At 54.1% G+C, this 11444-nt stretch overlaps 2 protein-coding genes across 3 annotated transcripts; one reads left to right on the top strand and one right to left on the bottom strand.

Moving 5' to 3' along the window:
• Positions 1-132: 132 nt before the first annotated feature.
• On the top strand, positions 133-6377 carry clcn4 (chloride channel, voltage-sensitive 4). Its single transcript, XM_070958025.1, has 12 exons — positions 133-330; positions 1182-1336; positions 1527-1626; positions 1717-1904; positions 2000-2122; positions 2239-2445; positions 2662-2742; positions 3063-3608; positions 3766-3952; positions 4274-4672; positions 4937-5153; positions 5256-6377. The coding sequence occupies exons 1-12, from the start codon at positions 315-317 to the stop codon at positions 5344-5346; spliced, it is 2310 nt and encodes a 769-aa protein (XP_070814126.1). The 5' UTR covers positions 133-314; the 3' UTR covers positions 5347-6377.
• Positions 6378-6411: 34 nt separating this feature from the next.
• Positions 6412-11128, bottom strand: LOC139327955 (high affinity cGMP-specific 3',5'-cyclic phosphodiesterase 9A-like). 2 transcript variants are annotated; one of them, XM_070958035.1, is made up of 14 exons: positions 10950-11128; positions 10422-10571; positions 10074-10113; positions 9891-9993; positions 9647-9789; positions 9284-9343; positions 9022-9199; positions 8383-8505; positions 8204-8296; positions 8038-8105; positions 7853-7955; positions 7481-7585; positions 7075-7221; positions 6412-6922 (listed from the first exon to the last, which is right to left on the bottom strand). In XM_070958035.1, exons 1-14 carry the CDS (start codon positions 11035-11037, stop codon positions 6839-6841), a joined length of 1485 nt encoding a protein of 494 aa, XP_070814136.1. In that variant the 5' UTR covers positions 11038-11128; the 3' UTR covers positions 6412-6838. The 2 variants fall into 2 exon arrangements, with proteins under 2 accessions (XP_070814136.1, XP_070814137.1); XM_070958036.1 differs by having other exon boundaries at positions 9088-9199.
• Between the last annotated feature and the right edge of the window lie 316 nt (positions 11129-11444).

The raw sequence follows: 11444 nt of genomic DNA, 5'->3' as shown, positions 1-11444 counted from the left end.
GTCTGTCTTCAGCCCCCAGCTGAGCTCCCCCTGAGCCCCCCTCCACCACACACACATCACTGCACTGACTGTTGTGACGTGTGAATTGTTTTGGTTTTCATCTTGCAATAGACGATCTCAGGGGCGTCACGTGAGGCTGGCAGAGTGAGCAGGTGCATTGTGGGTAGCGGTCTCTGACGCTGTCCGCTGTCTGCAAACATCTAACGCCACTTTTCTGTACGTCACAGCTGAGATGCACGTCCAGGTCGACGACTAATAAGTTTCTGATTCATAGACGAACGAGTTCCGCCGCGGCCGTTCGGACGGACCGGAACATGGAGGCCGGGGAAGGTAAAGACTCGACCGGGCTAACAGCCGGAGGAGACGATGCTAATGCTAATGCTAATGCTAGGGTTAGCTTCCTCTGCTAACGCACACAGGAGCGTATGTGCAGCGTCATTCATTGAGCCGCTGAAACGTCCGTCAGCGCCGAGAAATGAAGCATACAGCAAGCGACAGGCTGCTTTCCCGAACTATGAGGGTAGCAGAGGACAGTAGTGGTCTGCTCCACCCTGAAAAACTGCAAGGGTGTAGATGTCAGAGCGGTCCATGTCAGCATCAGTGAGGCTGGAGGCCACTGAGGATGACACCCAGCACGAGACATCTGAAGCGACCTGGTCATACGTGATGCTTAATTTACATACAGATTCATCACTGTGAGGCCGTTTAGGAAATAAAGGACATTTTTGAGCACGTCATCGCAGGTTTTGAGAAACACTGACAGACATTTTTCACCATTTTCTAGACCAAACAACTGATCGCTCACCCGAAACAATAATCCACAGATTAATCAGCAGGGAAAGTAACTGTTAGTAGCCCCAAATCAGTATTATTTCAGTCAGGCAGGAATGACAAGAAGCTGAAACGCTCCAGTCTGAGTGTGAATAAACAACCACAATAAACTGAGCTGACGGCGGAGGGCAGTGTGTTGTGTTGGGACACACACACACACACACACACACACACACACACACACACACACACACACACACACACACACACACACACACACAGCCGGCTCTGTGTTTCAGAGCAAACAGGTGGTGTGGTGGCACAGGAAGCAGCGAGGCTGCTGGGAAATGTAGTCCTCAGGTTTGTGTAAGTGAGGAAGCCCAGTTTGATGGTCTGCTGGTGTCTGCCAGGTGTCAGCGGAGCCACGCCCACAGAGGAGATGAACGGAGCTGGAAACTTGATGGATTTCCTGGACGAGCCGTTTCCTGACGTGGGCACGTATGAAGACTTCCACACCATCGACTGGCTGAGGGAGAAGTCCAGAGACACAGACCGCCACCGCAAGGTTTGACCCGGTTTTCTGAACCTACAGGTACACTGTTTATCTGCGTACACATACGAACAGACCCCGGGTCTGTGAGTCAAGAGTCTGAGACTGTTGGCGGAAAACTAAACCTTTGTCTTCAGTGTGTTTGCGAAGCTCACTTTAGAGATGAGTGAATGAAGAACGTTCAGTTCTCCTTGTTTGCCTCCAGATCACCAGTAAGAGTAAAGAGTCCATCTGGGAGCTGATTAAGAGCCTGCTGGACGCCTGGTCGGGATGGGTGGTGATGCTGCTCATCGGGCTGCTCTCAGGTCAGTCTGGAGGGAAGACGACAAACGTTAGAGCGTGAGACAGATCAGGAGCGCCGGCTCTCGTTCAATGGTTCGCCGTGTTCTCTGCAGGGACGCTGGCCGGCGTGATCGACCTGGCCGTGGACTGGATGACGGACCTGAAGGAGGGCGTGTGTCTGTCGGCCTTCTGGTACAGTCACGAGCAGTGCTGCTGGACGTCCAACGAGACGACCTTCGACGACCGAGACAAGTGTCCGCAGTGGCAGAAGTGGGCGGAGCTGATGACCGGCCACGCTGAGGTCAGACCGCCTTTCGCCAAAAGCGAACCTCAGCTCAGAGCGGCGCAGTCGCCCGTTAATGATCGATGGAAGTTGTGTGCTTTTTCTTCTTTCAGGGCGCCGGAGCGTACGTGTTGAACTACTTCCTGTATGTCCTGTGGGCCCTGCTTTTTTCCTTCCTGGCGGTGTCTCTGGTACGAGTGTTCGCCCCGTACGCCTGCGGTTCAGGAATCCCAGAGGTGAGCGAAACACTGACCACTTGGCACCTGATACCAAGACCACGGCTGGAGGTGGGCTACGCTCGATGCGGCGCGACCAGAGACTCACAGACGTCTTTATTTGTGGCTTTGTGCAGATCAAGACCATCCTCAGCGGCTTCATCATCCGGGGCTACCTGGGGAAGTGGACCCTGCTGATCAAGACCGTCACCCTGGTCCTGGCCGTGTCGTCGGGTCTCAGCCTGGGGAAGGAGGGCCCTCTGGTCCACGTGGCCTGCTGCTGCGGAAACCTCTTCTGCAGCCTTTTCTCCAAGTACAGCAAGAACGAGGGCAAGCGCAGAGAGGTAGGCTGCTGCCAGTCAGCGGTTTGCAAAGCAGACACATAAAACAGCAGAAGAAGAAGGAGAAGGTGGAACAGCAGAACCTTTAAATGCGTTCAGACGTCTGAAGCGCTTCGTGCCGACATGACGGCCCCTCTGTCGTCGAGTTGTGAATGTAGTGAAACGTGCTGAGTGCTTGTTGCTCACCCTGACCTCTGACCTCTGACCTCTGACCTCCAGGTGCTGTCGGCTGCAGCAGCAGCTGGAGTGTCGGTGGCCTTCGGAGCGCCCATCGGAGGAGTTCTGTTCAGCCTGGAAGAGGTTCGTTAAAGTCCTGCTCACCTGCTGCAGGCCTTCAGCCGCACGCTGAGGACAGTGTGGAGGATTCAGGATTCACCTCCTCCAGCGCGTCTCTCCTTTTGTCTGTCCTCTGTCATCCTCTCAGCTGTCTTTGTCTTTGAAGACGTGATTCCCTCGAGGACAGACTGTTTGTTTTTCTTCTCCCTGCTGAACGTCTCTGTAGACTGAGCGACGCCGCCGTCGTGTTTTCTTCCTGTTTTCTTCTTCATGTTGTTTTTTTGCTTTGTGTTTCGTTGGTCTTCCTCGTCCTGATGATCACGTGTCCTTTGTCTCTCCTGCAGGTCAGTTACTACTTCCCTCTGAAGACTCTGTGGCGTTCGTTCTTCGCCGCCCTGGTCGCCGCCTTCACGCTGCGCTCCATCAACCCGTTTGGCAACAGCCGCCTGGTTCTGTTCTACGTGGAGTACCACACGCCGTGGTACATGGCCGAGCTCGTCCCCTTCATCCTGCTGGGCGTCTTCGGCGGCCTCTGGGGGACCCTCTTTATCCGGGCCAACATCGCCTGGTGTCGGCGGAGGAAGACCACCCAGCTGGGGAAGTACCCGGTCCTGGAGGTCATCGCTGTGACGGGCATCACCGCCGTGCTGGCGTACCCCAACCCGTACACCCGCCGCAGCACCAGCGAGCTCATCTCCGAGCTCTTCAACGACTGCGGCGCGCTGGAGTCGTCGCAGCTCTGCGATTACGTCAATAACCCCAACATGAGTCGGCCGGTGGACGACATCCCCGACCGGCCGGCGGGGCCCGGGGTCTACAACGCTCTGTGGCAGCTCGCCCTCGCGCTCGTCTTCAAGATCGTCATCACCATCTTCACCTTCGGCATGAAGGTCAGTACGAGGAAGACGATGAAGAAAAGCTGAGCTTTGCCAAAATGTCTCACTGAGCCTCTGTCCTTTCAACGCTGATTCTTCGCCATCTTTGAAATCCAGGCTCAAAGTGTCACCTGTTCACATGCTTTCTGAAACGATTCTGCTTCCTGTCCAGATCCCGTCAGGTCTCTTCATCCCCAGCATGGCGGTCGGAGCCATCGCGGGACGGATCGTGGGGATCGCCGTGGAGCAGATGGCGTACCACCACCACGACTGGATCATCTTTAAGAACTGGTGCCGGCCCGGCGCGGACTGCGTCACGCCTGGACTGTACGCCATGGTGGGAGCTGCCGCCTGCCTGGGTGAGCAGACGCTTTCTGTCAGATTTACTTTTCTGAGCACAATGAGCATTGATGAGCGAGGCCGCCGCCGCCGCCGCCCTGTGAGGGGACCTGAGCTGCCACTTCACTTCAGAGTCTAATGAATTCAGTTGAAGCATCATTTAATGGTCAGTGTAGATTTAATGAACTGATTCGTGCATTTTACTCAGTTTGTCAGCACTGGAAGATGATCCAGCTCAGGTGAAACGTCTGATTGGCTGTTCGTTCTTGATAAACGGTTCCCAGCTCTGCGTCCTCACCGCACTCTGCCGTAATAACGCAGCTGTGATTGCGTCCCTTCAGGCGGGGTGACCAGGATGACCGTCTCCCTGGTGGTCATCATGTTTGAGCTCACCGGCGGGTTGGAGTACATCGTCCCCCTGATGGCCGCCGCCGTCACCAGCAAGTGGGTGGCGGACGCCTTCGGGAAGGAGGGCATCTACGAGTCGCACATCCAGCTCAACGGCTACCCCTACCTGGACGTCAGGGACGAGTTCACCCACCGCACGCTGGCCACCGACGTGATGCGACCCCGCAGGAACGACCCCCCTCTGGCCGTCCTCACCCAGGACACCACCACGGTGGAGGACGTGGAGACGCTGATCAAAGACACCGATTACAACGGCTTCCCGGTGGTCGTGTCCAGAGAGTCGGAGAGGCTCATCGGCTTCGTTCAGCGCCGGGACCTCACGCTCGCCATCAGTAAGTTGCTTCAACCAGTTTCCCAGAAAGGTTCATCTAAAATGGAACCATCAGAAGCGTATTTCACTTCCTGTTTAGGTGGCTAGCATTCGCAGGACAGCTAATCATTAGCTTACGTGAATCTCTGCCGATGGCGGCGAACTCTGAACTAAATGTTTAATAGGAACAAAGATCTGATCTGACCTGTCAGATAAAATGACTCGTTCTGTCGGCGGCGTCTGGTGACTGGTGGACAGTGTTTGACAGACTTGTGTCCGTCCACAGAAAACGCCCGTCAGAAGCAGGACGGCGTGGTGAGCAGCTCGGTGGTCTACTTCACCGAGGATGCGCCGCAGCTGCCGGCCAGCAACCCGCAGCCGCTGAAGCTGCGGCGCGTCCTGAACCTCAGCCCCTTCACCGTCACCGACCACACGCCCATGGAGACGGTGGTGGACATCTTCCGAAAGCTGGGCCTCCGCCAGTGTCTGGTCACCCGCAGCGGGTAAGAACAGGACGCGGCTTCACGAGCCGGTTTGTCAGTTTTTTCCAAACAATCTGTCATGCCGACGTTTCAGTGTTCACGTGTCCCTCTGCGTCCAATCAGGCGTCTCCTGGGCATCATCACCAAGAAGGACGTTCTGCGGCACATGGCTCAGATGATGAACCAGGATCCAGAGTCCATCATGTTCAACTGAGGAGAGGCCGGCGGTGTAAATACGGAGAAACGGTGCGACGCAACTGTCCCCAACCTGTGAACAGCCCCCCCCGCCCCCCCCCCCAACGCGCTGAAGTGAGTCGAGAGCTTCTTTTCTTCACCGTCATCGTCTGAAAACACGTGCCGTCACATGCTGCCAACAAAGCTGAACGTTTCATCTGCCAAACATGAAGAAGCTCTGCAGAGGCCGACAGTTCCAGCGATGAAGAGGAGGAGCGCGTTTCTGTTAGCTGAGGGACGATTAAAGGTACGAGTGTTTGAGACCGAGCAGGCTCCAAACCATCGTCTGTCGCTTCACGTCTGCGTTTTGGTGAGGACGTGTGGCTGCCATGTTCACATCGGAGCTGCCTGTAATGAAGTTTTGCATCAGCGGCACGTCTGAGCTCGTCAAAGCGTCGAGGAAAATACTCGGTGGACGCGTCTCCCAGCGCGGCCCGCGAGCGACCTCCACCTCCAACGGTTTCTCGGTCAGTTTCGGGCCGAGGGAGCGTTGGGTGCGATGAGCTGCTGTCATCCTGCAGCTGTGCCGAAGCTGAACGCTCCTTCACGACGGAGATGCGAGTCCAGCCGGCAGCTGCAGGACGCAGAGAAGGAAAATCAGACGAAGTGTTGCTGACGTTTCCCCGCCGACCCGCTCATGTAAAAATATCAAGATTGCACAAAAAGTTGGTGGTTATTTATTCAGTTTTTACCTCGTCGGTCATTTCCTGTGTCGTGCTTTTTGTTGTAGAGGAAAATAAGCTGCTAACAGTTGAGGAAACTGGAAGTTAAGAATCAAAAACACTCCACGTGGTTTAACCGCTGCGACGCGTCGAGACGAGCTGTACATACTGAACATTAATGTTTTTAATTTAATTTAATCTCTGTCTGAAACACACTCATGTTTTTTATTGTAAACTCTAAATATTTATCAGATGCATTAATCGTACAGAAAACAGACATTTGCACTTTTTTGCTGAACTTGTTCATGAAGTGATGAAAAATAAACGTTTCAGCTGGTGAAGAAACGCCGTTGGTGTGCATTCAATGATCACAGTGAACGAGTCCAGTCCCAAACTGATCTTTATTGACAGCCCACAGCACCAACAGGAAGTACAGAGTCAGTAAAGGAAGTCCAGTTTTTCACCGTGTCTTTAATGTCTGGTGTGAACTGAACGTCTTAAAAAAACCAAAACACACATTTTAAGAGTGAGACAGTTTGGAAGTGCTGAAATATTTGGCCGTGCTCCAGCAGAGGGCGCTGTTTCCAGTCCAGCTGCATCAAGCTGCCAATCAGTGGTGAATATTTGTGTGAAAGGAGCGCCGAGGTCGCTGCCAGCTACAGCCGTGAAGCGTGCGACTAACGTTAACAGATGCTACAGCTTCCTCTAACACGCTGCTGCTGAAGGTCAGGCTCTAAACACACCTGAAGACTGCTCTGAGGATTGGCCTCCTCCTCCTCCTCCTCCTCCTCCTCCTCCTCCTCCTCCTCCTCATGCTTTGGCCTCCTCCTTGCTGGCTCTCTCCATGTCGGAGTAATACTCCAGAGCCCGTCGCACCGGCTCCAGGATGTGTTGCTGCAGGACAACAGCGCAGCGTTAGCTTCCAGCGTCTTCCAGGCCTCATGTCTAAAATCTGAACATGAGCCCTGAGCGTCACAGAGACTGAGGCACTCCGGTCTCTCGGTTTGTGGACAGCAGTCTGTCCTGAAAGCAGCGGCGGCGCTTACCTCCAGACAGGGAAACAGCTTGGTGAGCTCGGTGAAGAGCGGCAGGAGGACGAAGCGGATGAAGCTGGTCTGAGAGGACGGTTTGGACACTTTGTCTCGGTCCATGAAGGGCGTCACCGGGAGTCCTTTGAGCTTCTCTGTGTCGCTCTGCACAGAAGCAGAACAAACGCAGACTCGTTCAAGGCGCCGTCACTGACCTGAAATGACTTGAAGAATGTGTTTGACAAAATGCATTTTGTGAATTCAGCGTGAAAGAAGCAGCTCGTTTCAGCTGTCAGCGTGAACCAATGAGCTGCGCAGACGCTCCAAGATGATTCACGTTTCCACAGAGTGAAAACGTTGCGCCGCCGCGCCGCCACGCCGCTCCCCCTCACTTCCTGTATGGATGAGTAACGTGAGTGGAAACCTGGTTGAAGAACTCCTGCAGCAGACAGTCCAGCCAGGGCTCGGCCACGGACATCGGTCTCGCCTCGTTGGAGATGTCGCTCACCTTCACCATGATCTTCATCAGCTGGAAGCAGAGTGAGAGTCGGCGGTCAGTCACTTTGTGTGGTTTGTGTTATAGAGCTGATATTACTGAAATCCTTCCTGATCAATCACCTGTTTTCTTTTTCCAGACCCTCTAAAGTTCATCTGTTTCATCTTATTTGTGTTCAGTTTCACACATCTAACTGATGAAGCACCCTTTGTTTGAAAAGTCTGCGCCCCCTGCTGGTCAAACTGAGAACTGACTCGTCTAAACGTCACCGTGAAGCGAGCTGTGGGTGTGTTCCCTCACCACCTCCTTGTGCTCCTTGTTGGTGAAGTCGAACACCGGCTGCGTGACTTTGAACTTGTTGAGAATCTCGTTGTGTCTCGCCATGTCGGTGGCCAGGATACACCTGAAAGAAGTTTGGAGTTATTCAGCCGGACAAGCACAACGTCACCACGGACGAGGCGAAGAGGAGTCGGCCCGAGTCTCACTTGATCATTCCTCCTCGGACGTGTTTGTACTGCTCACAGCTCAGGTTTCTCAGGATGTTGCATTCAGGCTGCAAAGAGAAAGTGAGTTCAAACATGTTTCCAGACGTCTCAACACGCTCACACATTCGGTTTATTCAGAGTCCTCGAACGCATCGCGGCGTTGTACCTTGGACAGGATGCTGAAGGCCACGGCACAGTGGTGGTTCTCCAGCGGGGAGATGTCGTTGTAGCGAAGAGCTAAGTCGGTCTGCGCGTTGATCTGTGCGGCGATCACAAAGAACACAGAGGTTAACGACGGCCGGTCGGCCGGAGGAGAACACGAGAACCCAGACGGACGGAGGCCACCTGGTAGACGTTGTTGTAGCCGGGGTGGTCGAGGTCGTGGCACAGAGCCGAGGTCAACATGATCAGCAGGTCCGTTCGGGACAATTTACTCCTGAGCTCAGTCAGCCAGATCAGCCCGTACATCTGTGGAGCACACACCAGTGAAACCAGCGAAACCAGCGAAACCAGCGAACAGCAGATGTGCAGAAAAGGTTGCACATCATAAAAGTTTCATAGGAAATAATTTGATCTTGAATGTGTTTTTATGGAAAATGTTGTTTTTTCTTTTCAGTGGTCGAAGAACAACTCAGACACCTGCGAATGAAGTAAAAGTACTGCACATCTAAATACCTCACAGGGACAAACTGCTGTGCTAGAGTCAGCTGACTGGGCCCCATTGTCTGATTGGCTGACGTATTAACACTGAATTTGATGGCGGTGGAGCTCATTTGAACACAACCACTTACTGAAAACACGTCAGTTTGTTTTTGTGCTGCTTGTTTTTCAGAGTTACGGCAGCTGCAGTCGGTTCGTGTGATTGTTGCGTTGATGATAAACATGTGATAAATGGTTTCTTTGAAGCTGCTCAGCGTTCAGTTTGTGGCTCGCCGGCGGCCGGCCGCCTCGCTGCGACGCGCCGGGTCAAACTCCCGTTCGTACCATCTGAGTGACGCAGAAGCAGTGCCTGAAGTTGTGGAAGGGGATGCTGTTGTAGTGGCAGTAGACCTCAAACAGGAAGTTCTGCAGGACGTCCAGCTCGATGTGGAACGCCGTCAGGAAGTCCAGGTCGGTGAACATCACCTGGAGGAGCACCAGCATCTCCGCCTCCTCCCACTGCCTGGAAACAGACGGCAAGCAGGTGAGAGCGGGGGGGGGGGGGGGGGCTCTCCGGCTGCTGTCTGGGATACCTGTTTGTACTCACCAGTTGTCGAAAATGGGAGTTTTCAGGTGCTCCCTCACGTCCTCGGTCACCTGCAGTGAGCTACGGCAACACAGAAAAGACAAATGTGCTCTCCACTTGCTCGCTGTTGGTTCTGGATCACCTGTCCTGACTACATCTCTGTCCTCTATCGGGGACCTGCTAAAGGTCTGAGGACCATCATTAATAAATGATCACTGATTGATTTTATGACTGAACAGATGATCAGTGAGCCGAAGGTTCGATTCCTTATGCGTTCACATCAGCTGGACACTCAACATCAAGCAAACCGTAGAAATCAAAGTGTTCGCATCTCATTTCTGGCTGAGAGGAAACAGCAGCGGTGAAAGCAGGCGTCGGGGTCACCTCATGTTCAGGAACTTCCTGCGGACGTGTTGGCGCTCCTCCTCCACGCTCAGCGGAGGCGTTTGGGGATTTGGGGAGAACTTGGCGAGCTGCTGATCGCTGTGGTCCTTGAACAGACCCATCCAGCTCAGGTGCTCCACACTCTGATGGAGAAGAGGACTTTATGGTTACTCATGGAGGCTTTTCATTCGTTCATTCAGAGTTAATTCAGCAGCCCAAACTGTTGCTGAACGCTGTGACGAACCTCCAGCTTCCTCTTGAAAGACTCCACTTGGCTCTTCAGCTCACAGATGACGTCCGGAGTCTGTCCCACGTCTCCGCTGACTTTGCTCTCCAGGTGATGCAGCCTGAAGACGGAGACAGGAAATGGCGGTGAGTCCTTCTCGCCCAGACGTGTCAACAAATGGCCTCCAGGGGACGCACTCACCTGTTCTCCATGCTGTCCAGCTCTGTTAGCATCCCCACACCTGCAAGAGGACATAACACGTCACATCACAGTCGGATCGACCCTTCAAAACGCTCGTTTCAGGACGGGATTCTGTGTTCGCCTGAGCAGCAGGTGAGGCAGGTACTTTCAATTACTGTTCAATTCAAGGAGCTAACGAGGCTTCAGCTGGTGAAAACATCACAAGAAAAAGCACAAACGTCAGAAAAGTAGATTTCCTCCACCCTTCAATCACCTTTGACCAATCAGATTCATTGTGGGACTCTGACTGGTGGGTGGGGGCGGCTGTCTGTCAGCACCTCACGCTTGTTCGCAGGGATTGAGACTCACTCTTTAGGTCCGACGCCACCACCTCCAGACGGTAGCACGAGTCCTCGCTGTTGGCCTCCAGCTGGGGGGAGATGTTTAGCAGGCCGCCGTTCGTGTTGTACATCTTCAGGATGTGGTGAGGCCCCGCCTCCGCCGCCGCCCGGAACAGATCTGTCAGACGAAGAGGTTTCAGGAGGGTTCAGGGCTGTGATGCACTTTCAGGAAACCAGGGTCACTTGTGTGTTTTTAACGGTCAAGGGCCCAGCTGCCACCTTCATCCCTGCCTCACGATGACGAGGACAAAGCCCTTCAACATGAGGACCTGTCAAAGCCACATGGAGGTCCGGCCCTCACACAGGGGCCACGGGGACACGCATGACCGTGAACTGAGCCCACGCTGCTCACAGAACTCCTTCTTAACCCCGTCATGTGAAGGAGCTGAATGTTCAGACGAAGCTGTCGTCGTCACATCGACGGCTCTCTAGCATCATGGCTACGTCTCGTAGAGTCAGCGGGGGGGGGGGACACACACCACAGGACGTCTCTTACCTTTGACGTCTGCAGCAGAGCAGTCGGCTGCAAACTCCGCCTGCTCCAGCCTCCCGTTGACCGTGAAATGAATGATTTTTGTTGTCATCCCAGAGCCAGGTGGGACATGACCCGCTGCACGAAACACAATGAGGCCTCCTGACACTGACACAACCGATCTGTGAGGGCCCACCTGCAGCTGACAGAGAGCCCTCCCCCTCACCCACACACCTCCTCCCCTCCTGCAGGGCCGGCAGGTGTCGCTGTTCTGCCGCTTCCATCACTGCAGGGCTCTACGGCGTCTGCCAAGGGACATGTCATGATTTACGATGGCAAATAATCATTTTGTCGTGTTTAATTACAATGAATGAGCTGTGAGCAGTCAGCTGAGGGCTTCAGGCTTCAGACGGCTTGAGGATTCAATGCCAAATACTTTAAAGTACTACAAGGCGAGTGAGTCACGGCTGGACTGTGATGTGAAGTAACGGGAGTTTGTGGCCGGAGGCAGCTTCGCCA

Source organism: Chaetodon trifascialis, chromosome 24, assembly GCF_039877785.1.
Source record: "Chaetodon trifascialis isolate fChaTrf1 chromosome 24, fChaTrf1.hap1, whole genome shotgun sequence".
NCBI lineage: Eukaryota > Metazoa > Chordata > Actinopteri > Chaetodontiformes > Chaetodontidae > Chaetodon > Chaetodon trifascialis.
The sequence above is the reverse complement of the archived record's forward strand: the minus strand, read 5'-3'. Positions and strand labels throughout refer to the sequence as shown.